Genomic DNA, 27501 nt, shown 5'->3' with positions numbered 1-27501 from the left:
GAGAGTAAGAGTTTTGATGAATAAGTTTAGAAAAAATATTCAAAGATTTGGTTATTTTCAAACAGCCTTATCCATAGATGAAATGATGGCTAAATCATACGCCAGAACATCCTTGTTACAGTTCATTCGAGGAAAACCTATACGGCGTGGTTTGAAGTTTTGGGGATGCTGCACATCTGACGGATTTTTATTAGATTTTGATTTATACTGTGGTAAAGATTCAAATGCAAATCTTCTGAATAAATGTTCTCTTGGTTCTCGAGTTGTGATGAATTTACTGGTACCATTTTTCAAGAAATTATCTAGTACAGAAATTCCTCGATTCCATCTTTATTTTGACAATTTTTTTACGAATTTTGATCTTATTTTACATTTGCAAAAGCTAGGACTATAGCACGGGAACAATAAGAGACAATCGCGTACCCAAAGAAGCCAGAAATGTGATTGATAAAAAAGCTTTAAGAGGTACATGTATTGCAAAACATGATTAGAACAGTGGAATAAACTATATAAGTATTAAGGATTCGAAACAAGTGTCAATAGCATCATCGATTGCAGGTGTTAGTCCAAAATTACCATTGTAACGGAGTTAAATAAGCCGACTATTCACTGAAGAATATTTGCTCGCGGCCGTCCGCACAATATTTATCAAAGGAGGGCTCGGGAGGCACGAATGCTCCCACGACTGAATGGCACACCGAGCGTGTGTGTCAATCGCGCGCGAATTAAAGGAAAATCGGGAAAACGAACGGGTTAACGCAATAATATATGACACAAATATATTAATATTACAAATTTATTAATACGACACAATAAGTGAAAAATAAAGAAAGACACACAAATTAATAATTAGACGGAGCACGCACACTCCGTCTCGCAAATCGGCCTAATACAAGAAAACGCTAATCCGCTTAATCGGATTATCGGCAATCGCTGCCCGATAATCCGCTCAAGCCTAAGCGCCCGCGAACTCAAAACCCGGCAACGGGGGCCGGCATCACTGCCCGACCTGCACCGTTGCACCCGCGAACACCCCGGGACATGCAAGAGAGCGAGAGAGAGAGAGAGAGAGAGAGAGAGAACCGGCACCGACCTTGCCAACGGCGACCCCAGGTGGAGATGGCCGCTCCCGGTCAACGGATGCGGCTTGCTGCTGCTGCTGCTGCTGATGTTGTTGCTGTTACTGTTGCTGCTGCTGCGGTTGCTGCTGGTCCCGTTGCTCAGCCGCTCGCCGGATTCGCTCGCCGAACACGCGCGCGCCGGCGGTACGGGCTTCGCCCTTACCCACGCACACCGGTGCTGGGCGGCAAGGCTTGGCTGGGCGCGACCCAGCCACTCACTCCTCAATCACAACAAAAAAAATGAACCACTGATGCGCGCCCACACACCGGGTGCGCATCCACAAAACAAAAGAAAACGTGGCGAAGCACCGCACCGCTTCCAAAAAAAAACCAACCGAAAATCCAAAACGGCGACGAAAACAAAACGCGCGCACGCGATCGGCCAGCCCAAACGAAACTGCCGATTTTCCCCCTCGGCCGCGCTCTCCCCATTCCGCTCGCTCCCCCGCATGACGATCCTGGCAACGGATCGCCAGCTCGTCGGCCGCATCCAGCTCCGCCAACGCCCGTTCGCCGCACCTCAAACAGAGAAAAACCAGGCATGAGAGTGCATACCAACACACTCTCAGCCCGGGCGTAGCGAACGGACGAGAGAGAGACGAAAGAGAAGTCGGCGAGCCGAAATTCTCCGTCACAGCCCCCCCGTAGCAACCGATCCTGCACCAGGATCGGGAGCTATCCCCCGCTCTCATCGTCCGTGTGTCACACCCGGGCTGGGTCCCGAGTGCAAACTCGGCCCGACGGCAATTCTGCCCGGGGAGCCTCGCATCTCGCTGACCACGAGCGAACAAGAATGGAATGGAATGGTGGGTCATCACTACGAAACGGGACAACAAAACAGAAAGAGAAAAAACGAAACCGAATCCATGCGTCATTGCGGGGTTTAGAGCGCCACTTACCTTGGGTCCCGCGTGGCCTCACCTACTGGCCACCCTCACGGGCGGGAGGCTGCGAGACCTGATCAGCCTCCTCCACAAGGCGCAGGCGATCCTCTCGGGACAGCCCGGCAAGGTAAGCCAGGACCCTCACACGAGAGGCCGGCCTCGGCGCCGACGGCACTGGTGACACCGATGGTGGTGAGGGCGTCACCGACGCCACAGGTGGTAGTGGCGTCTCCGGCGCCAAAGATGTTGATGGCGCCGCTTGTGCCGTCGGGAGCACTGGCGGCTCCGTGGTTGGTGAGCCCCGCTCGGCCCGAGCTCGGACCTCAGCCAGAAGCCGGCGTCGAGCCCGACGCCTAGCCGCCACTGAGGTGGGCGATGGCGCGCCCTGCTTGGCGGCGGCGGCTCCGGCCCTGGGCCGAGGCAGCTGACACCGGCTCGCCAGCGCGCCATCGGCGGTCTGATGGTCGACCGCGGTGCACGCCGGAGAGACCCGCTTGGCCTCAATCCCCTTCCTCGTGCGCCGCCCCCCCGCTCGGGTCACAGGGCGAAAATGGCCGTCACCGCAAAGGCGGTAGACGATACCATCATCACCCACGACCCGACGCAAAGACGACGCCGAGGCGGGGACGGACAAACCCGTCTCCAGGGTGGGTGAAGGTGTCGCGGTCGTCGCGGCTTCCGGCACCAGACCAACCTGAGCCTCGGATGGAGACGTCGACGGGACCTTCCCCACCAGTCCCGCGGGTGGAGACGAGTCCGAGTTCCCCACAGGTGGGGAACCGGCCCTCACCGTCTCCTTCTGGGGGCACCCAACCTCACCGGACGCGTCCGGCTCCGCCGACGATCGGCACTGAGGAAACTCCTCCTGTCGAGGAGCTGGCTCCTCACCGATGTAGCGGAACTCTACGTCCCTGGTGAAATCGGGCAGCCGCCCAGACCTCTTCTTACGAGACGGTTGAGGGGTCGCCTCCTCCCTGTATCCCGCGGGAGGGTAGAGGCCCCGGCCCCTGGTCGCGACAGTTGGGAGCGCCACACGCTTCGGCTGCTCCGCTTGTACCCCCGACGCCGGGAGGAAACGATACTCGAGAGGGATTTCATCCCTTCTCGAGTGGCCGCGAGATGGACGCGGCTTCTCCCGAATCGCCGGGAGCACGTTCCGGGCTCCTGGACACCGTAACTCGGTGCTCAGACCGGGGTTACGTGGCTCAACGAGAGCCTGCAGACCCCGGGTCCGTGCCGTCCGGAGCCCCATGGGCGAGCCCGCGTACAGGCGCTCCACCAGTTTTTCCTGCCGCGGCCCGCGGGCGGCCAGGTTGGCCAGCGCCCTCTGCAACGGCAGTGCCTGGCGAGCCGGGCCGGAGTTGAGACTATTGTCCCACTCCGACCTACCCCTCAGTGGAGAGGCCTCCACCGGGACCATCCTGGCCACCAAGGCCTCACTGGCCCGGCGTTCCCGCGCCAGCCGCTCAGCACGCAGCAGAGATCGGACAGCGGAAAACGGCGCCCCGGAAGGAGTCGCCAAGGGAATTGGCTCCTCCCCCAGGTACGCCGCGAGCTCCAATTGCGCGGCTCCGCTGCCGATCTCCAACGCGTCCCCAGCAGACGCGGACATGGAGGCGTCCTCCACCTCCGGACATGGCCCGCCAGACCCACGAACGGGGAAAGGCCCACTGCCCCGGGGCTCGGAGGGCATCACGGCGGCCACCGAGGCCACACTCCCTCCGAACCGCGCAGAACTCACCTCAACGACCGAGTTGGCCACCGGTCTGACTTCCGCCGCGGCATCACTGCCCGCCGCGGAGCCCTCCAATGGCTCCGGTGTCGAGGTCGGGGTCGACCCCTCACCTCCAGACCCGCTGTCCGTCCCGACGAGGGCTCCCAGTTTGCGGATCTCATCCGCCAGTGACATGCTGCTGGACCTGTAACCAACCAATCAACCCAATCTAGAGCCTACCCAATAATACTCTGTCGGGACACCACAATGACCGCATGCAACACCAACACACCATAAACAAGAGTGACGACAAAAACACTCACGATTCGCACGACTGGAAAACGCAAAACTCGACCCACCATTCGCCGACTTACAAACCATTGGCCGTTTCTACACACACGCTGTCGCTCGGTTCGAACGCGGAGGGACATATCGCTTTAACTCCTTCACGTGTACGCGGTCCACCTGCTTCTTGCTATCCGTCGTCAGAATATACAATTCTGGGGACAGCACCTCCAGCACCTTATACGGACCGATATACAAAGGGTCAAGTTTGGCGTTCCTACCTAGCGCTGCGTTGGACAAAGTGTGGGAGCGTCGCAAGACCAAATCTCCCTCTTGGAACTGGACGAACCGGCGGCCACGATCATAGTGGCGCTTCTGCCTGTCCTGCGCCTGCTCAATATGCCTGACCACCAAGCTCCTCAGAGCATTGAGGCGCTTCAGCCGGTCCGCCCACTCCTCAGGAGACAACCGAATAAAAGGGCCCCGCACCTCTACTTCCCTACGCAGGCTCTTCGCTTGACGCGGTTCCCGACCAAAATTGAGGAACGCCGGTGACACCTTTGTACTCGCCTGTACCGCCGTATTTATAGCATGCCGAAACTCGTGCAGGTGCTTGTCCCAGTCGCGATGATCATGATCTACAAAAATGGAGATCATGGTCTTCAACGTCTTGATCGCACGTTCACAAAAGTCTGCCTGTTGATGGTAGGGTGGGCAGGGCACGTGTTCAATCCCATACTCTTTGAGTACGGTCATGAAGTCCGCCCCGCAATAGTTCTTACCACTGTCGCTGACCAAATACTCCGGAACTTCCCACCGGAACAAAATAAGTTCCTCGAGCGCACATCCTAACATCTTACCGGTCGCGACTGTCAGTGGTTTGAACTCCACCCATTTCGTAAACAAGTCCTGGAAAACCACCAGGTACTTGTAACGATTTTTGCTGCGGGGCAGTTCGACAACATCCGTGGCAATCACTGCCCACGGACGCTCCACCACACGCTTGCTCATCAGACCTTGTGGCGCGCGTTGTTCTAGTTTGTACCTCTGGCAGGCCGGGCAAGACTGCACAAAACCCTGCACGTCAAACCACATGCCAGGCCAGAAGTACTCGCGCGCTATGCGATCGTACGTTTTCTCGCGTCCGAAATGTCCGGTCGACGGTTCGCAATGAGCATCCCGCATCACACGTTCTCGATGCTCACCCGGAACTACGAGTCGCCAACACTGCTCCTTATGAGTCACTGGATCTAGGAGTTCATTCGTGCCGTACTTGTACAGCATTCCGTCCTCAACCTTCCACCCGCGGTACTTAAGTGGACGCGCTTCCACGTCCTTCATCCGCTGAAGGTACCACGGGTCGTTGATGACTTCGAATGCTGCAGCCTCCACGTCGCTCCCAAACCCACGAGACAACGCATCAGGGACATGGTGAAGTGTCCCCTTGCGATACACCAGCTCGAAGTCCCATTGCTGCAACTCGAGGATCCAGCGGGCCAGACGTCCCGTCGGATCCTTCTTGTTCTTCAACCAGGTCAGAGCCGTATGATCGGTGACTGCAATAAAATGCGCGCCCTCGATGTACGGTCTGAACTTCTGGATTCCGAACAGCAGCCCTAGGCACTCGAGCTCGGACACGGTGTAATTTTTCTCGTGCTCATTAAGCATGCGACTCGCGTAACATATCGGGTGATCGTACCCTTCGTCGTCCTTTTGCATCAGGCAAGCACCCAGTGCATAAGACGACGCGTCGCAGTGCACGTAGAACGGCCGGCAAAAATCCGGTCGCACAAGCACGGGAGCTTCCGTAAGAGCTCGCTTGAGCGCATCGAACGCTCGTTGCTGCTCGGAGTCCCAGTGCCATGCTTCGCCCTTGTGCAACAGCTTCGTTAAGGGTACTTTCAGATGTGACTCATGCTCGATGAACCTGGAGTACCATCCACACATCCCCAGGAAACGACGCAGCTGTTTGATGTTCTGCGGGGCTGGAAAGTCCAGCACAGGCTGAACTCGATCAGAGTCAGGCCGCAGCCCACCCTCGTCGAGAAGATATCCCAGGAACGTGACCCTGGAGCAACCAAATTCACTCTTCTCGACGTTGATCTCCAGCCCCGCCCGGACCATGCGCTCCAGCGCCTTCTCGAGCCACACCAAGTGATCCTCGAACGTTTCCGTGACTACGATCACATCGTCGAGGTACTTGAATACATGCGGCTCGAAATCTGGTCCGAACAGTGCGTCCATCAAGCGCATGAAGGTTGCGGGAGCGTTGACCAGACCAAAAATCATCCGGTTACACTCCCAGAGCCCGCAACCCGGCGCACCAAACGCCGTGTACTTTCTACTATCTTCCTGCAAGGGCACCTGTAAATAGGCACTCTTGAGGTCGATCTTAGAAATGTACCGGGCTCCTCGCAACCTATCGAGAATCACATCTACCCCCGGCATGGGGTAAGCATCGATCCGAGTGGTCTTGTTCACCGGCCTCAGGTCGATGCACAAACGGTAGCTACCATCGTGCTTTTTCACGACCACCGGTGCACTGCACCACTCGCTCTGAGACGGACGTATCACTCCTTTCTGATACCAGTCCTGAATCTCCTGGCGAATAAACTCCGTGACCTGCGGAGAGTACCTGCGCATCGGCGTCTTAATTGGCCTGGCACCTTGCACATCAATGACGTGCTCGATAAGGTCCGTTTGCGCAGGGGACCTCTCCGGCACCACTCGCCGCACCAACGTCTCAACCTGGAGTCGTTGGGGCTCCTGCAGTGCCGAAAGTCCTCCTACCTCCGCGGTCAATTGGAGCTTTCCTGGTTGGTCGGGAAAGTACACCCGGCCATCTTGCCATTGGGCAAAATCATGCCAACTCTCCCGACCTGCGACACTCCATGCATTATGTTCGGCATCCATACGGAAACCAAACGCACGGATGAAGTCCTGTCCAAGGAGCATATCGTACTGCAATCCCTGCTCGCACGCATACGCCTCAATGGACCGGACCACAGTGTCGATCTCGATCACCAGCCTCAGTTTTCCTACCATGCTGACTGATGTACCCGAGAAACCATTTACTGCTCCCGGAGTTTTCCTCACCTGAGCCTGGAAGTCTTGCGTGACTCGGCAGCCTACCACTGACACTTGCGCTCCGGTGTCAAACAGCGCACTGTAAGGCTCGCCATTGATGAGCAATATGAGCAGAGGACGGTTCTCCGTTACCATGTCAACTGCGGGATCTCCGTTGTCAGAGGCGCCCGGGCAACCCGTTGTGTCACTCACAACGCCCACCCCCGCCGGAACCGACGAAGCCTTCAGCTCTCTCGTCGCGTTTCCCACGCACGGGGAAGCCTCTGTACCCGGCACCTCGCGTCCACGCAGTTGACCTGTCCGCTCTAAGAACCCCTGCAAGGTCTGACAACCGGGGGCAACTTGCTGCGATTGCTCGCTCGCAAGTCGCCTCACACACAGTTGCGACCTTGGGCTCCCCTGCTCACCTCGCGCTTCCTGGGACTCGCTTCCGTCAGCCACCTGCCAACGGCTCTCGAGTCGCCGGCTCAGTTGTCGCCAGTATTCATACGTCTCAGGCCCCGGATCTTCTTGGGGTCTTACGCGTATGTCCCATCCGCTGTGCTCCACGCCGGCTGCCCTCTGCGAGTTATGGCGGAGAGCGTAGGGCCACCGTTCCCCGCTGGCCTGTTTTCCGCCATCCGACGAATCGGCTCGCAGTTGATGCACGTGCGAAACGTGCAGTTGGGCGCCTGGCAGTTTTGGCACGACTCGACCGGGGCTCCAAAGGGGCAGCTGGGGGCATAATGGCCCACCCGGTTGCATCGGTAGCACACAGGTGCTCCGCGAGCCTGGTCGTTCTGGCGGCCAGTATTATGCGGACACTGTGACCGTCTATGTCCCTCCCCGTTGCAACCAAAACAACGACCTCGAAACGGGGATGGACCCTGGCCGCCTCCAGAACTTGCGCCACCTTGTCCCTGCTGCAGGACTACAGCTCGCGCTGGAGCCTGCAGGGACGGCGCTGCTCGCGGGTTCGTGCCCCCACCGGCAACCTTCCCTTGGGCCTGGGCGTTGGGATAACGCCCGGGTGCTGAGTGCATCACTGCACTCGCCATGCACCCCTCAGCCCCCGAACCGCCACACGACGAACGCCCCGAAACCGGTGCTCCCGAGGACTTGGCACCCTTGCTCTTCTTCTTCTTCTGCTTCGGCTTGCTGGCCGGCTGCTCCTTGGAGGTTTGGGAGACCTCGACGGCAATCTCTGCAACGTGGGTCTTCCTCGCCTTCCCTCGGTACGCAGCATCCTCCACCAGCAAGTTATCCTTGGCAGAAGGTGGGTGCCATCTCCTCTCGCGATCCTGGTGCCTCTCCAACCTGTCTCCATAATAACGGAGATCGCGGAGGTCGTGTACGGGTCTATCTCGGAGGTAGCGCCCATACTCCGGGTTCAACCCGGCCATCGCCAATCGCACTTGCCGTCTGTCGGACGGAGGAGGCCGCATCCGCCGCACGATACTTTGGAATGCGGTGAGGTAGTCAGCGATCGACTCATCCTCACCCTGCATCCGGCGGCTCAACTCACAGTAGAGCTCCTCACGGTCCAACGTCCGGCAGTACTGGTGGCGGAAATCAACCGCAAAATCGTGGAAGGTGCGCCACCCTCCAAGGTTGTTCGCCAACCAAACCTCCGCGCGATCGGAGAAGATCGCATCCAGGGCCGGGAGCACCTCACAATCGGGGAGGTTATATAACCTCACGCAGCGCTTCAACTTCTCCAGGAAGCGTTCCGCACCCGATCCCGCGGCGCCGTTGAACCGCACGTTCCAGGCCCTAAACGCCGAAATCGCATCGGCGGGCCTGCCATTCAAACGGCCGCGCGACCTCTCCCTGCGCGCGCCTCGATGGCCCGAATGTACGCGCCCCCGACGACACCGGTGATGGCGTCGCCGGTGGCACGCGCTCACGTCATCGCTGGAAGAACTTCCAGCGATGGAGGGCTCGGATTCGGAGGAACTCGTGGCTTCCCGGCTGTGCCGCCCTCTGCGCGGCCGTCTCCTGGGCCTCAAATGCGCCTTGCTCGCCTCACTAGGCGAGTCTGACGCTGAGGACAGCAGCAGCGGGGGCCCCGTCAGGACAGGTCGTCGCTCCTCCTCGAATCCACTCGAGGCGGCGAAGTGCTGTCGCCACTCGCGTGCGAGCTTGCGAGGGCACCTGCGTTTGGGAGAGTCCAGACCCGTTAACCTCTCCCCCCGCTGGGGGTCAGCTGCGGGGCCACCCGGGCCCATCGGGGGCCGGGGCCGCAGCGGGGAGGGCTGTACCGTCGGCATCCCGGACACCAGCGGGGCCGTACCAGCAGGCCCATAACCCAGAACCTGCAAGGCCGCCAACACCTGCTGCAAAAATAGCGGGTCAAGAGGCGGCACTGGCACCGCTGGAACCGGGATGGGTCCGGCAGCCACATCCCCCGGGCCCTCAGCCTGCTCCAGGTGGGCCCCCCGTGGCAACGCCGCAGCTACCGCAGCCTCTCTCGCGGTATCACCGGAGTCGGAGCCTGTCGAGGCGCTCCGGACTTCCTCCTCAAGCAGGGTACGGTTGCCCTGGTCCTCGCTCAAGACCGGCCCAACTCCAGGAGGGGAGTGCTTCACCTTCCCCTGGACCGTTGAGCTGAGCAAGGACACATCACCCGTTTCCGTGCGAGCGAAAAAAGGGATTCCGGGCCAGAGTATCCTCAAACCGTGCGCGCAAACTCTGGTCCGGCACTACGTCGCGCGCTTCGCTAGAGGAGGGATCGGGGATGCGCCCCGACATAAAGTCAGAGGGGAAAAGGGGCACCTCAGCTCCGGATCGCGTATTCGCTAAGAACACGCGGAAAACGCGGTCCTGAAGTATTAGGAGCCCACCCTCTGTGGTCAGCCCCTGAGTCCGCATATACCTCACCAGTTCCTCACGCGGAACCCTGGTGATGCTGGCCCTCAGGTGCTGTAACTCCGGCTGCCTAGATAATCGGCGCATAAACAAATTCGCGTCGGCTGCGGGGGGCGGCATCTTAACGGGACCGAGCGACAGACGCGACGCGATCGCTGCCCAGCGATCCTAGAAAAAAAAAAAAACGAAAACGAAACGGAAAAACTGCTGCGCGCGCACTTACCGGTGCAACGATTGTCGGTCTCACTGCAGATCCTCCGTCACCGCTACCGATTCGCGATCATCCTACTCGCGCACGCGTCGCGCCCTCCCCACAAGGGATGCCATGTAACGGAGTTAAATAAGCCGACTATTCACTGAAGAATATTTGCTCGCGGCCGTCCGCACAATATTTATCAAAGGAGGGCTCGGGAGGCACGAATGCTCCCACGACTGAATGGCACACCGAGCGTGTGTGTCAATCGCGCGCGAATTAAAGGAAAATCGGGAAAACGAACGGGTTAACGCAATAATATATGACACAAATATATTAATATTACAAATTTATTAATACGACACAATAAGTGAAAAATAAAGAAAGACACACAAATTAATAATTAGACGGAGCACGCACACTCCGTCTCGCAAATCGGCCTAATACAAGAAAACGCTAATCCGCTTAATCGGATTATCGGCAATCGCTGCCCGATAATCCGCTCAAGCCTAAGCGCCCGCGAACTCAAAACCCGGCAACGGGGGCCGGCATCACTGCCCGACCTGCACCGTTGCACCCGCGAACACCCCGGGACATGCAAGAGAGCGAGAGAGAGAGAGAGAGAGAGAGAGAACCGGCACCGACCTTGCCAACGGCGACCCCAGGTGGAGATGGCCGCTCCCGGTCAACGGATGCGGCTTGCTGCTGCTGCTGCTGCTGATGTTGTTGCTGTTACTGTTGCTGCTGCTGCGGTTGCTGCTGGTCCCGTTGCTCAGCCGCTCGCCGGATTCGCTCGCCGAACACGCGCGCGCCGGCGGTACGGGCTTCGCACACCGGTGCTGGGCGGCAAGGCTTGGCTGGGCGCGACCCAGCCACTCACTCCTCAATCACAACAAAAAAAATGAACCACTGATGCGCGCCCACACACCGGGTGCGCATCCACAAAACAAAAGAAAACGTGGCGAAGCACCGCACCGCTTCAAAAAAAAAACCAACCGAAAATCCAAAACGGCGACGAAAACAAAACGCGCGCACGCGATCGGCCAGCCCAAACGAAACTGCCGATTTTCCCCCTCGGCCGCGCTCTCCCCATTCCGCTCGCTCCCCCGCATGACGATCCTGGCAACGGATCGCCAGCTCGTCGGCCGCATCCAGCTCCGCCAACGCCCGTTCGCCGCACCTCAAACAGAGAAAAACCAGGCATGAGAGTGCATACCAACACACTCTCAGCCCGGGCGTAGCGAACGGACGAGAGAGAGACGAAAGAGAAGTCGGCGAGCCGAAATTCTCCGTCACACCATTACAAAGATATAGCGCAGAGAAGAAAGCAAGAGTTGATGTACATTTTCCATGTGCCTTTCATACTTACAAGAAATTTATGGGTGGTGTTGATTTACACGATAATCATTGCAACAATGTTCTACCATGCATACGTTCAAAAAAATGGACATGGGTAGTTTTGATAAGGCTTATTCAATCTGCAATAGTCAATGCACTGGTGCTGTATAACACTTGTAAATCAGAAGATAAAAAAGTAGGATCTAAAGATTTTACAATGAGTATTGCCAGACAATATCTTGAAAATGGTAAGAAACATAGATCAAAGAAGCATGAAGTTTCGTATAAAGAACTAAAAAAAAACTGGTCCACTGCAAAATGCCCCATCAGAACCGCAAAATTTTGCAACACATGTTCTCTATATTTCTGTAAAACATGCTTTGATGATAACCATAGAAAATAAGGTACGGATTATAGAATTCAGAAATTACAAGTAAGGATAAAAAGAATTATGCAAATGAAAAATTAAAAATGTAAATAATAATATAAATAACCATACAAAAAAAAACATAAAAATAAAAAATACAAAAAAATTTTGAATAAAAAATACAAAAAAATAGAAAATTTAAAAAGTTCGTGATTCCGAAACTTCAAGAATTTTTTCCTGAGAATGTTTGCTTCTAATAAAAAAAACGCTAAAGGCATTTTTCAATCGAAATAAAACCTAGAATATGATGCAATTTTTTTTATACATTTATATTAAAATTTTCATTATGTCGTCCGCCATATTGGATCCGCCATTTCGAATTTCTAAAATCCGTGAAAGTATTCTCTTTTACGATATAGCGAATCATAGAGAAACCTATGTAAACTTAGGATTTAGAACTTTTATGAGTGGAAATGTGGAAAAAACAGGTTAATTTTTCCAGTTTTCCGGTCGCCATATTGAATCCGCCATTAGGCATAACGTATATTTTGTTGGAAATTACTTATAAAAGTCAGGCAATAGAACTGAGACAGTTTGAGTATAAAAAAGTCATCCATTTTAAGTTCATACATGAAATAATGCGAAAATCCACTGATTTTGTAAAATTTAGGCTATTAGCTGCTATTTTCGTCATGACAAACAATTTGGCATTGTCCAAAAAATTTTTTTCCATAAACTATAGCTATTTTGTCCACCTTTGTCCATAGTTTGAAATAGATCGAAGTTTTTTATGTAATTGAAAAAAAAAGTTAAAAAAAAATTTTGAAAATAGCCTAACTTTTTCTAATAAAGTCCGCCATATTAGATTTAGAATGCAAAAAAACGTAATTTTGACGTCAGAAATCGAAAGAGCGGACCCGAAAACATAAAGTAAAGTAGGTTTGCTCGATGTATATCTCATTTTCCGATTGGGAAGTATGGCTCGAAAATCAGTCTAAAAGTCTCTGGTTTTGGGCGTTAATGGGTTAACTAAGCAAATCCTCTCCTTTCCTTTTATAATTCATGCTCGACTTATAGAACACTTCGCGCTATAAGAATCTTGGGCTGAATTATATCCTTTATAATAAAGATTTTAGCTCTGCTTATAGGACAGTTCGCACCATTAAAAACTAGGACAAGGTCTGTCTTTTCCTTAAAATTTTACTTACATGCTTATATACGAGGTGTGATCAAAAAGTAAGGTGAATTTTTATTTTTCTCAAAAAATATTTATTTATTCATCAATTTTTATTTTATCTCCTTCAAAGTAATCCCCCTCGGATATAATGCACTTGTGCCAACGCTTTTTCCAATCCTCAAAGCATTTCAAAAAATCATTTTTTGTGATCTTGTTTAGTTCATCCTTCGATGCCGTCTTTATCTCCTCAATCGTGGCAAAACGCCGTCCTTTCATGGGCCTCTTCAGTTTTGGGAACAAGAAGAAGTCACAAGGGGCCAGATCTGGGGAATACGGTGCCTGTGGCATCGTTACTGTGTTGGTTTTAGCCAAAAATTCGCGCACTAGCAATGATGTGTGAGCAGGGGCGTTATCATGGTGCAAAAGCCAATTTTTATTTTTCCACAAATTCGGACGTTTCTGGCGGATTGCTTCGCGCAAATTGTGCATAACTTGCAGGTAATATTCCTTATTTACTGTTCTACCCTGTGGCAAGAACTCATGATGCACCACGCCCCTGCAGTCAAAGAAAACTGTAAGCAAAACCTTTACATTTGATCGAACTTGGCGTACTTTTTTTGGTCTTGGTGATCCAGAATGACTCCACTGGGACGATTGAGTCTTAGTCTCGACGTCATAACCGTATACCCATGTTTCGTCACCTGTTATAACCCTGTTGAGTAAATCTGGATCATCGTTGACGTCATTCAGTAGCTCTTGGGCGATGCTCATGCGACGTTTCTTTTGGTCGAAATTGAGCAATTTCGGAACAAACTTCGCTGACACACGTCTCATGTCTAAAACACTCGTCAAAATTGATTGGCACGAACCAAATGAGATGCCAATATCATCAGCAATTTCTCTAATGGTAATTCGACGATTTCTCAACACTATTTTCTTCACTTCTTCAACATTCTCATCAGTTGTTGATGTGCTGGGGCGTCCAGAACGAGGTTCGTCGTCGGTGTCTTCTCGGCCTTCTTGGAAGAGTTTATACCACTTGTAAACATTTTTTTGGCTTAAAGTAGACTCACCGTATGCCACTTTCAGCATTTCAAGTGTTTTGGAACATTTGATTCCATTTTTCACACAAAATTTAATGCAAACTCTTTGATCCATGTTTTTAGACAGCAGCAAATCGTGGAGCACGCAAAACACTTCTAACCTTGATGCCTCTCACAAACAAACCAAACATACTACAAAGCTGAAATTTGGAACGTATGTTCTAGAGGAGTGTACCGACATAACCAAATAAAAAAGTCGAAGATCGAACGGACGTAGCCCGCTAAATTTCAAAATACACCTTACTTTTTGATCACACCTCGTACATTATTTGTTGATTGATTTCATATTAATAATTAGAGTAAATTTGAAAGAAACGAATTCTTACTCATTAACGCGACAAGACCACGAGAGTACGAACTATAAAATAAATAAGTGATACGAACATCATAACCCTTACTAATTATCATCAATTATTAACTATATAACAAGAGAAAGGCACATTTTTTATGTCTGTTTGTCCCTCTATGTGTGTGTGCGCGTGCGCGCGTGTGTGTGTTATTCGAATAATATTATATCATTTTATTGTATTATTCAATATGCTGTAACGAAGTATTACAGCCGATACCAATGAGGCCGAAGGTACAATTGTTAGAATGAGTAACTCCCAAAGCGCGAACGCTTTTCCCAATTAATCGGATTCCAACTTGTTGATTTAAAAAAATGGTAAAAAAATTGATAATTTATTTAATTTTGATCGAACCATTGGAAAGAGCGCCACTTGAGCTCTAAAAATATAACCCTTTCAATTTTTTTTTCACCGATAACATTAGTGGTGAGGTTAGGAACCGGATTTAGATTTCTAATTGTTTAATTTTTTCAGAGTAATTATCGAAAATAATTGCAGAACAATTTTTTTCCAAATTTTAGATAATATTTATCTGTATGTTTAGTTTTTATTACTTCAGTAATTAAGATAATAAGAATTTTTAAGTTATATCAATTTCTTTTGTTTATAGGTCGAGGTAGATATGTATGTGAAGAATGTGGAATTCGCTGCAAGAAACCTTCGATGCTTAAAAAACACATTAGAACTCACACCGACGTTCGTCCATATACCTGCAAATATTGTGCTTTTAGGTAATATTCTTTATTATTAACGATAAATGTATAATATATTTGAAGTTTATGGTGAAATGAAAATTTTTTCATATACTATATAATATCGTACAAGTATGATGTGAAGCACCTTGAAGTTTAAAAGTGGTATTTTAGTTAAATTTTACACTTATACTTTTTCAACCTGAAAATTTTAAAACATTGTACCATTATGGTTCATATATACTTATGAAATATTCCATGTTAAATAAATTTATGACTCGAAATAAATTTTTTATAACGACTTAAATATCAACTTCAAAGATGGCAATGAAAACAAAAAACATCCAATACAACATATTATTAATTACATATGATTCGGCAATAATATTCGGCCTCTTCACATCTTTATTCAAAAATAAAAATAACAATTATATAAAGAAATTCATAAAACATATGAAAATTCAAATCATAACATATCAATAATCTTAACAGTTCATATTAGTAATTACGGTTGTAAAAAAATTAATATCTCTAGTCACAGACACGTGTATTACTACCTTTGTCTATATATAATTGAGATGCGCTTATTAGCATCGTTATATGTAACGGAGAAATCCAGCCGTTTCCGTTCAGGTAGCTCGCGACTGTCTGTACAAAATTGTTTGATTAAAAAGGAGGAGATTCGGGAAGCAAAAGACGTTCCCATGACTGAAAAATGCGTCGAGCAAATGCACTAAACGTACGCGAATAAACTAATTTCGGATCAGGAATAATTTTGGGTAACGATATCATAACAACAAACTCTGATATAATAACAAATTTTAATGGTACAGAATCGCCACTTACTCTAAACAAAGAAAAACCACGCCGCTATACAACATAATCATCCGCACCGCGTAACGCGCAGTGGATCGGCTGCAGGGCTGCTCACCGAACCGCTGTTTATTTATTCGTCAATAATCGCGAAATATATAAAATGTACAAAAACTCAAGAAAAACAATTCTCGTCCGTAACAAAGTCACTCGTTCGACCTCGTAGCTGGCAAGGCTGCCTACCTATGCAGTGTTCACCCGGCACCTTGAACAGAGAGAGAGAGAAAGAGAGAAATCACTACACCGACCTGCTCTGTACTGTTGACATACTCTACCGTCCTTCGACTCTCCTCTCTTAGATTCCTCCTTTGTTTTATACTGTTGATTCTATTGTGACGTAATTATTTTTGTTATCTGTTATTCTCTGTTATTGTTATTAATTATTATTGTTGATGTTGTTGTTGTTAGTGTTGTTGTTGATTTTTGTGTGTATCTATTGACCTGGTATTTATTGTTACGTATGAGTGTGTGTATGTGGTGATATCAATTACTGTTTTTGAGTAGATGAATGTTCGTTAGTGTCGTAGCTCCTGTTTCTTGTGTACTGCTCACCACCAAAAGTGTCCGCACGCGCGCACAAACCGCGTCGCCTCGCCGGTTAACCCACGTGCACCGATGCCGGCTTCGTTGCTCTCGCGGTTTTTACTTCTCGATCACTCACTAACGAATATTTATTCCGCGCACCGGGCACGTATCCTTCCACTTGTTCACGGCGAGAACGCGGGAAAACTTAGCCAACAAATGTAGTGAAGACGAAAACTTTTGTGCGCGCGGTAGTCTACTTCACAGCTCTCGATTAACTGCCAATTTTTCTCCTCTCTTTCTATAGCGAGATGCGCGCGCAGGTCTGCCAGCGGCTATCTTTCTCTTCTCTTCTCTCTTCAATCTTCCGTCTCTCTCTCTCTCTCTCTCTCTCTCTCTCTCTCTCTCTCTCTCACTGCCTAGTTCGTCGGCTCCCTCCAGCAAGCCGTCGTCAACGTCGCACCTCGAAAACAAAGAATTATCTAATAAGAGTGTGCTCAACCAGCGCACACTCTCAGCTTGGCAAGGCGCCCGGGCATTGGTGAGAGCTCGACGGAGAACAGCGGCCGAGCCGTGATTCTCCGTTACAAATAAAACTATGACATAGTAATGTAAACATCTTCGTCCCTCAACTAGGATTAAACCCATTCAATAACAATTCCGGCGTAAAATACAAGATTGAGAGGTTAAAAAAGGAAACAAAAATCTTTTTAACTTGTTACGCTAGTGTAATATTGATTTGAATTAAGATTTTAATATTAAAGTATGATGGATTAAGTCAAAAAATTGTATACTATCTTCTTAACAATTAGTTAAAACTCATATATTGATGATTTAAGTATTTAATATCCTCATGTCTATCGTGTAACTAGTATTCTTTATATATTCAGAAATATTTTTCTAATAATTATTACTTTCTCTCTCCAACATTTCAACATTAATAAAATTAAAACTATGAATAAGATTATTTTATCTGAAATATATGATGTAAGACTATTTTTATACGAGGTGGATTACCTTAAATTTGTACGAGGTGTGTTCAAAAAATAACGAGAATTTTCGTTTTATGAAAAAAATATTTATTTATTCATCTACATTAATGTTGTCGCCTTCAAAGTAGTCCCCTTCGGATACAATACACTTATGCCAACGCTTTTTCCAATCCTCGAAACACTTTTGAAACTCGATCTTTGTAATAGCTTTTAGCTCTTTCAGCGATTCGCTTTTAATGTCATCTATGCTTGTAAAACGACGGCCTTTTAATGTTCTCTTTATTTTTGGAAATAGAAAAAAGTCACATGGAGCCATATCTGGCGAATATGGAGGCCGAGGCATCGTTACAGTTTCGTTTTTGGCCAAAAATTCACGAACAAGCAATGAAGTGTGAGCAGGCGCATTATCGTGGTGCAAAAGCCATGAATTGTTTTGCCACAAATCCGGGCGTTTTTTTCGGATTGCTTCACGCAAACGACGTTGAACTTGTAGGTAATACTGCTTGTTGATTGTTTGATATTGTAGCAAGAATTCATAATGCACTATGCCATTAAAATCGAAGAACACGGTGAGCATAACCTTCAGATTCGACCGCACTTGTCGAGCCTTTTTCGGTCTTGGCGATGCAGAATACCTCCACTGGGACGATTGAGCCTTAGTTTCGACATCATATCCGTAAACCCATGTTTCGTCACCTGTTATAACACGTTTTAGTAGTTCTGCATCGTTATTGACTTCATTTAGCGACTCCTGAGCAACTTCCATTCGCCGCTGTTTTTGTTCGAAATTCAACAATTTTGGAACGAATTTTGCTGCCACACGTTTCATACCCAAAACATTCGAAAAAATTTGATGGCATGAGCCAACTGATATGCCAACATCATTAGCGACTTCTCTGATTGTGATTCGGCGATCGTTCATAACCATTTCTTTCACTTTTTTCACGTTTTCATCGGTTGTTGATGTGCTTGGGCGTCCGGGTCGTTCGTCATCTTCAACGTTTTCGTGGCCATCTTGGAAACGCTTATACCACTCATAAATCCTTGCTTTACTCATAGCAGACTCACTATATGCCTTTGTTAACATTTGACAAACTTTACTACACTTTATTTCATTTTTTACGCAAAATTTAATACAAATTCTTTGATCCATTTTTTTTCACAAACGAAAATCGCCGAGCTCGAAAAACACGTCTAACGTTAGCGGCTGCCACTTAAAAAGTAAGCAATGAATATTGCTGAAAATTTTATCGTACTTCAGGGGCATGTATACCAACATAATAAAAAAAATTTTATACAAGCGGACTCTCCAAACCCGCGAAATTTAAAAATTCTCGTTACTTTTTGAACACACCTCGTATAGACTTATCAAGTATTGCCTTCTCATGTTCATCAATACATTTTTATACTTAAAAACTTATAAACGATACCTGTTTTATCCCATGTTTTCAATAAATCTTTCAATAATTATAGAATATTGGTAAGCTTATGTGTCATTAACCTGTTAACCGAGCGGGACGTATAAATACTACGTATATATACGTATATATACTATAGTACGTCAAAAGTAAACAATATCGGGTACGGCTAGGACATATGAATACGTCCTCGATATTTATATTGCACCCTGGAACGGTCGGGACATATATTTTACTACTACTATGGTAATACGTCATTCATACACGTCTTAATGGAAAAGGACGCGCCCGTTATACGAGTATGTTGCGTAATTAGAAAAGGATTTCCTCGGTTAACAGGTTAATGAAACACAACTGATGTTATACTGTTTTAATGATAATTTTGTTATATAAAAAAATTTTTTATTGAAAAGTAAAAAAATTGTGAAATTTAGTGTAACATTATTTATTGGGAATTTAATTTGTTATAAATAATTTTCCTACATCTATGATGAATTAAAAAATTAATAAACCTAATTAGATAATCATTATCAATTAATATGTTTTAAATAATTATTAAATTATAATTATGATACTATTTATCTTACAACTATGAGTGTTTATTGCTCCATTAACTTTATGTCCACCATTACATTTAAGCTGTAATATGTAATAAGAGTTGTAATTTAACATCCTGCTTGAACAACTAGGTTTCGAATATCAATTAATAAACATTCTTTTCTCCATTTTTAACAGTAATAAATTATTAACGAAACGTATGTAATCCATAATATATGCATTGTATATAGTTTTTTGTGGCTTTACTTATCATTTTTGAAGTTTATATTTTATCAATTCAATTTCTTAACTTTTTCAGTGTACTATGTAAGCCAATAGTATTGCGTCTAAAGACATACGTCTAAATAACGTTTCTTTCTGAAAAGTTAGATCTTTTATTTTTGGTACAAGTAGTTGTCTGTTTTAACAAACAACTTATATAAAAATAAGAGAATGGTAGATTGTATAGTCGATGGGTTCTGAGTTTACTAACGCACTCTAGCCGAAAAGATTCCGTTGGGCTATGGAAATACACATATATCACACGAGAGGTGAAGGGAGCAGTAAATAAATTATACGATGAATTATAGTAGAAAACATACAAAAAATCCGATACTTTATTCACGTCAATTTTACATTGAGGAATAACAACTCTCCGTATGCGATTATTATGATAGAACGGTACATTTTTATCGCGCACACGCTTCAAAGAAAGCGATCTGCACTTCTGTACGGCCGTTAACCTTGTCGCATAACCAGCAACCAAAAATCATTATTTAAATTATTTACATAACTACCATCATTATTTTAATTGCCAACCGTGTGAAAATATTTGCAAGTTAGCCGCACGAATGTTTCCTAACTTGCATCGCTGGTTCAACACCTGAACAATTCTTCGTGAAAAAGAAAAAGAGCTTACACCGTTGTCCATTGTTCTGTTGTTGTTAATTGGAGGGATGAAGACTTCGCCCCTTTGAGCGAATTGCTGCTAGTTAGAGCGGGAGTTTACAGTAGCTTTACTGATCCTGTATAAAATTCCTTCAGATATAATAGGTCTGATCTCTGGGTCTGATCTTACGTACAATTTTGTGGGCCTCTCTTATTATTTTTTCACATAATTTGGAAAGTGTAGAATACAGGTTGATGACTCTATATGACGAAACAAGCTAGAATGGTTTACCTGGTTTTGAAATAAATATGATTATTATCACCTTCCATGCAACGGAAAAAGAGGATAATTTAAATATAACATTTATCACTATAGTAATAAATCTTTATGCTTTTATAGGAAGTTCTTTAAGTAATTTTTCATTAATGTTGTCGAGTCCTAGGTTTATTAATTATTTATTTTTGTTATTGAATAAGTAATTTTTACCGTTCCTAGTGTTCTGCTATATAACATTATAAGTTCTTCTTTTGTAATGATATGTTTTTTAAATGAGGTGAGAATTTTTTAGGTTCCGTCATTTTTTTTGGTTGCTTTCCAAAGTGAATAATCGGATGACTCTATAAAAGTTAGGTTTTCTAGTTAGTTATTTATTCCCGTATTTTCATCGATAATAATTTGTTTAAGTTCTTTTACTGCAGTATTATATTTTATTATATCTGTTCTCTACTTTGTTGCTATAATTTTTTTAGTTTTTTTTTTTTTTAATTTGTTTAACAAGGGGAGGCAAGAAGGTATCTCTTTCCGAGTTTCTCGAAACTTTGCATATCAGTAGATTATTGCAAAATATTAAATACGTGTTTTTTCAGCTGGTGTGTGATGATGCGTCATCACTGAAATTATTTATTAAGCTCGCGCGAAATCCTCTCCCGACAAGAGGATGCGACCCATCAGCTGATGCCGTATAGCCCACTCGCACACATCTGAGACCTCGCAAATTAACACTTCTCAGGGTCTACCAAACTGACGCGCACGACCCTTATACTCGCGTACAACCACTCGCGTACTCATAACCCGGACCGATACTCCCCCAGGAAGCTAGACGACGAAAAATATTGCGGCTGAGATCATAGTAACTGCTACTAAGCTCGCTTTAGACCTGGCTAGACCAAGAGAGGGGCAACCGAGCGCGTGAGAGCGAGTGAGGTAACAGATACGAGAACGATCGGACGCGAGTGAGGGGCAATCGGTAGGGCTAACGCGCGCGTGTTAGAAAGAAACAACCGATAACGACGCGAAACTGACCGACGCGCACGACTTGACCAGCTAATCGGTAATGGGATAGGGGTAGATCGCCAAATGAACTAAAACGACGCTACTTAACCAACTAATCGGTAACAGGATAAGGGTGGGTTAACAAATAGGACAAAACCGACGCTATCTGACTAACAAATAGGAAAATTAAGCGACAAAAATCGACCAGTCGTAACAACAAAATTGACCAATAAGGAAAAATCCCGTGACTTTAAGGGGAAGTACGTGGAGAAGCGACGCGATGCCGCGAATTTTTTTTGTGGAAATCAATTGAGTTTTCGCGCATTGAAAAAGTGCCACCTGACATTCGCGCGACCGACGAATTCCTCGCGCGCGCTAGATTGCCGTCGAATTTCTTTGTGTGATCGCTTAAACCCTCGTGTAAACAGGAGCACCCTTTGACCTTCGCACTATCGCCGAGTTCCCCGCATATGTATTAGATTGCCGCCGATACTTTTGTTATTGTAAATACTTGCGCATCGATGGACTACCACATGACCGTCACGCAATCCCCGAAATCGTCCGCGCATTAGCCCGTGCCACCTGATCTCCGCTCGATCGCCACGAGAGCGGATCGCAATCGCGTCGCGGGGCGCCATCCGCGTTTTAAGGAAATTTAGACGAGACAGACCGCCGTAAATAGTCACTTAAAATTGAGTGTAGAAAGAAACGCGATATGACCGACCTTGATCTGACTCGGGTATAGAACGAATTTTAATTATTAATAAAAATAAATCCTAGCTTAATCTTTTGTTATCATTGACTTAACCCTGTTTGACTTTTCTATATCCCCCGTAGCTATTGCGATCGGGTGCGCGAAACTAGCTAATGCGTCGACGCCTCGACGCCGCTTCAGTCTACGTGACCGGTTAATCCGAACTTTCTACTACCCCTGGATCGTTAATGTGGCGTCCTGAGACGCCGCTCCGATTACCCGCTGCTGAGACAAGAGCCCTTGCCCCGAAATATTTACGAGCCGTTGAGTCGTAGCCGTGGGTGGTTGCGCCCCTTTAATTTTCTTCGCACGTCAAGTAGGACTTCGCTTTTCCTTTTTTTTACATCCTATAGGTAGCTAACGATGCCGGCGTGCGGAGGAAACAACGAGACCGCCCGAATCACACCGACCAGAACACAGCCGATCCACAGCGCTACCCGCCCTCCTAACGCGATGACGATAGCTGCCGCCCAACGATAATAAAAGCTGCGATTATCCACTGACTGCGCCGCTGGTGGCAGTTGAGACCGCGAAAAATCATAATAAATTATTTTTCCCCTGCCCTCTCCCGTCGCAGGTGATACGATGATTAAGAAGGTGAAAACTACCCCTAAAGTTGAGCTCTACATATCGCCTTTAAAACACCTTTACAGATATCTTCAGTTCCAATCAATATTTTTGAACGAAATAAAATTATTTTTAATAACCCAATAATCCAATAGGGGGTAAAACAACCCCTAGATTACCCCTAAAATACTTTTACAGATATTTTCACTTCTAATTAATATTTTTAAACCAAATGAAATTACTTTTATTAACATAATAACCCAATAGTAAAATCAACTTTGATTTTAAAATTATTTATCCAAAATGAGAGTTTGCTTCTCTTATTTTGGAGAGGATAAAATCATACTTTATCAAGTATATTTTCTTAATAAAAATTCAAAAATTAACTCAAATAAAAACAATTATTTTTACAATCTTTTAGAGTTTTTTTTTATTACAGGTTGACTGATGCTCCAGAAGCGCCCATCATATACTCGCATATTCGCTTCTGTCTTACGTCTTCGTGCTTATGCATCTCTTTTAGACTAGCAGAATTTAATTAAACTTTAAATCTTGTATGATTTAGTTGCTTTTTTTATGATAAATATTTTCCATCTTGTTTTATTGAAAAATATTGAATAAAACTGAAGATATTGGAAAAAATCTAATTTTGATTGTAATGTTCCGGGTGGTTTTCACTCCCTCAAAATGCATACCTCACGATAAAATAAAACATCTATGTTATTGTTGATTTTTGATGTACTACAACATATTTCAGTGTTATTGAAATTTGAGAGAGATACTTTAGGTAGTTTCCGTGTTAGTATACAAACACTGATCATCTTTGATGAGTCTGTCGTTCATTATGAAATTCATGCGCATCAGCCTTACGCCTGATAAAACTTTAATGATTATAATGGAATTTAAATATCTATTCAACATCAAGATCTATGTCTCTTGCCATTAGAAAGTAGCAAGACTTCAAGAAGACAGTAGTACTATTGTAACTGGTATAAAGTTTATAAATAATGCTTCGTGTCATTTGTTTAAAGACATTCGCTATAGAATTCACGCTATTGGAATAGATAGATATAAAAATGTTGGATTGACGAATAATATTAAAAGTTCAGTTTTGTTAAATTAGAATCTAAGTAGATTTCTTAAAAATGCTGAATAGCTTAAAACTAAAACTATCTTTACTGCTCTCAACGGTTTTGATTTTTCCTGAAGATTATTCAAAAATTCTTGTGAATGTAAAGCATAAACTTATTTTAAGACCATCGAGAGATAATTTTTATGAAATTCTACGAAATCAGGTTAAAATTAATAAGGAAGACAAATATGTGTCAGTAAGTAAACTGGGAAGGCAGGGGATAACCAAGCGATTCGACGTGCGAAATTAATATAGCTCCGATGCTGCATGAGGCGTCTTCTGGAAGGGTGCGGATTTTACCGAAGATGTGTGAAAATTTCCATTCTGTGGCATAAACAGAACATATATAATTTTTATTATATTTTACTTAAAGTTACATAATAATTCAAAAAATAAATAAAATTTTATAACAAATAATAATTAATTTATCAATTATTCATCGCCGCTTCCATTCTTAAGTAGCAGCCATATTTTTGTTTTGTGATATCGCTTCGGAGATATTAACGTGAAGTCGTTTTCTGGTGTGTGCAGCATTAATTTTCCAATCTTCAGGACACCATCGTAAGTAAACTTCTTGCTGATTGATTTGTACAGCCAGTGTTTCATGTTTGTGAAGAGATCGAATCATGTTTCACCGTGCTCTACTCAAAAAGTATTAGCCAATTAAGTTAAGTAATAAATAATTGAAATTTACCATTAAACAATACAATAAAAGAAAACAAGTAATGGCCGAACTGGCCTCTTACTCGGGTGCCACAACCTTTAGTCGTCCGTAAAACAACTTCGAAAAGTGTAAATCCAAGACATGACGCGTAAAGCATCAAAGATTTTGTTGCAGAAGTCAGCGTTATTTCTAAATAGAATGCTGCCAAAGTTTCAGCCAGATCCATCAAGTTGTTTTATTTTTGACATCGATCGAAGTGAGCAATTTTAGCTTATTGTCAACAATGAACAAAAATGAGTTCCGAGCAGTCATCAAAAATTTCTATTTAAAAGGCTTACACCGAAAGCAATCAAAGTTGCAAGATAAATTGGACATGAGAAAAATGTCGACTAAATGGGTACCGCGTTAGCTCTCAGCCATGAAAAGACTTAGCCCAATGATCGGTGCTGAGGCTTTCTTCGCGCGCATTCACCGTAATCCGGATGACTTTTTGCGTCGATTCATAATTATCGATGAAACATAAATACACCGCTACAACTCTGAAACAAAGAAATAGTCAAAACTATGGATCGTGAAAGGTTATCTAGCTCTAAAGAAGACGAAGATAGTAAAATCAATAAGCAAGGTTATGACCACTGTTTTTTGGAATACTTCTAAAATTATCTTCGTCGACTATTCAGAAAAAGAACTAACAATCACAAAAAAGTATTATGCGTTGTTATTGGACCGATTAAGAGAGAAAATAAAGAAAAAATGTCCTCATTTGAACAAAAGAAATTCTGTTTTATCAATACAATGTACGATTGCACACTTGCGCAGTTTCAATGGCCAAAATTAAAGAACTGAAGTTCGAATTATTGGACCATCTATAGTATTCATCAAATTTGGCCTCCAGTGACTTTTTATTCGCAAACGTAAAAAAGTGGTTTGCCGGACAATTCATGTCGAACGAGGTCATAACACAAATAAATAGAGGAATTGCCAAATTTATTTTATTCTGATAGCTTAAGAAAACTTAATGGACGCCTGGTCATGTGTATCGAGTTAAAAAAACGATTATGTTGAAACATAATAAAGATATTTTTCCTATCTATTTCTAAGAACTTATGATCGTAATAATGAGAATCTAACGGTCCTATCTATGAGCTAGTTTATTATATCACTGAATCACTGCAACCAGTCTAACGCATCTATCTGTTTATTCAAATCAATACATTAAGCGCCGCTACCTCACTGTTTACTCGATTGTATTCATATAAGAGTCGAATCAAAATAAATAGCGTGACGTCACAAAGTAATAAATATCGATATAATGATTTTTGTTATTAAGAAAAATATGTTAATGAGAGATAATTTTAATATAACAAAGCATTAATTATATAGATTTTAGTACATAGATTCAGAATATAATAACACAAATTGTATTTAATTATTGAATAATAATGAATATCAATATGCAAAGTTGATTTATTTATTACGCTAAAAATATGAATTATTAGAAAAATGTAAATAATCCATATGCAAAATGAATAAGTATAGAACATGAGTAAGAATTGGTTTCATTAATAACAGCTGAATAATAACTATTATTAATAAATAAACAATTAATAATTTATTTAAACAATAAATTGTATATAAAACAAAAGCATTAATTCTATACTTAATAATGATAACTTTATGAATTATGAATCTTAGATAATTAATCTAATAATTGCGTTATAAGGTTAGAAAAAAACCGTTACAAATATGAAAAATTAGTTATAATTAAAATGTTATTAACTAATTTAAATATTTCTTTTTAGAAAATACTTCCGAAATTAATCAACTATAAATTTATATAAAAATTTAATAATTTTCTATTGTAAATATTGTAATATCACGTTAATTAACTTGTAACAGGCTGCCGTTTAGTCTGAAATCACGCAAACGTACCTTTAAATGCGACTAAACGACGCCTTGCTATCTATGTGCTTAAAGCACAGTAACCTACCTTGCCTCGGAGTGCGCCTGCGCAGAGTCTCTTCGATGTTCCGAGTTGGGTTCCCCCAACTCGCCACTTGGCGGCGCTGTCGCTCGTACTAGTAGCGCTCGTGCGGCCGCCTCTGGAACCTAAGTTATCGACTCGCGTCTATCGATACTTGCACGATTCGTGCTTCGCAACCGGCGAATTCGAATCTCCTGAAAATAAACACTGCCGCGACCTCCGGACAAAGGAGTGACAAAATAACGACTAACGAACTCGAAAATAATGAGAAAGGTACACTTTATTTAACGAATTAAATTACACGGGGAAATGGCCAAGAGACTCACGCACGCACGCGTGAATGACAACACACGCTATTTGAGAGAGAGAGAAAAAACCGCGATTGCCGCGAACTACCTGCTCGCACGCGATAAACAAACTCTTCGCGCTCGCTGCGCGGATTCGCACGCCAAAATTAACACAACGCTTAACAAAGGAAGAAGGTGCACCTACCGCGAGGATGATGTGGATACAGTGGCCAACCGTATCCGGACGACGAATCGTTAGAACGCCGCTACGCTGCTCGCTACACCGCCTCTAATGCTGTTATTACTGTTGCTGCTGTCGCCTCTGATGTTGCTGCTGTTGATGCTGCTGCTGTGACTGCTATCGCAGTTGCTGCTACTGCTATTGCTGCTGCTGCTGCTGCTGCTGCTGCACACCTCACCGAAGTCCGCACTCTCACCAGGAATCAAACAGCGCA

General features: G+C 45.2%; 1 protein-coding gene across 2 annotated transcripts in view; it reads left to right on the top strand.

Annotated features, from left to right (window-relative positions):
- Nucleotides 1-27501, top strand: part of LOC131663135 (zinc finger protein 236-like) — a 283440-nt gene that overhangs the window by 172521 nt on the left and 83418 nt on the right. For both annotated transcript variants that reach the window (XM_058933275.1, XM_058933284.1), the window contains exon 4: nucleotides 15074-15194. In XM_058933275.1, coding sequence (XP_058789258.1) covers nucleotides 15074-15194 — 121 coding nt within the window. The remainder of the gene's footprint in view (nucleotides 1-15073; nucleotides 15195-27501) is intronic.

Source organism: Phymastichus coffea, unplaced genomic scaffold, assembly GCF_024137745.1.
Source record: "Phymastichus coffea isolate CEN01 unplaced genomic scaffold, Cenicafe_Pcof_1.1 PCOF00002, whole genome shotgun sequence".
NCBI classification, from domain to species: domain Eukaryota; kingdom Metazoa; phylum Arthropoda; class Insecta; order Hymenoptera; family Eulophidae; genus Phymastichus; species Phymastichus coffea.
The sequence above is the reverse complement of the archived record's forward strand: the minus strand, read 5'-3'. Positions and strand labels throughout refer to the sequence as shown.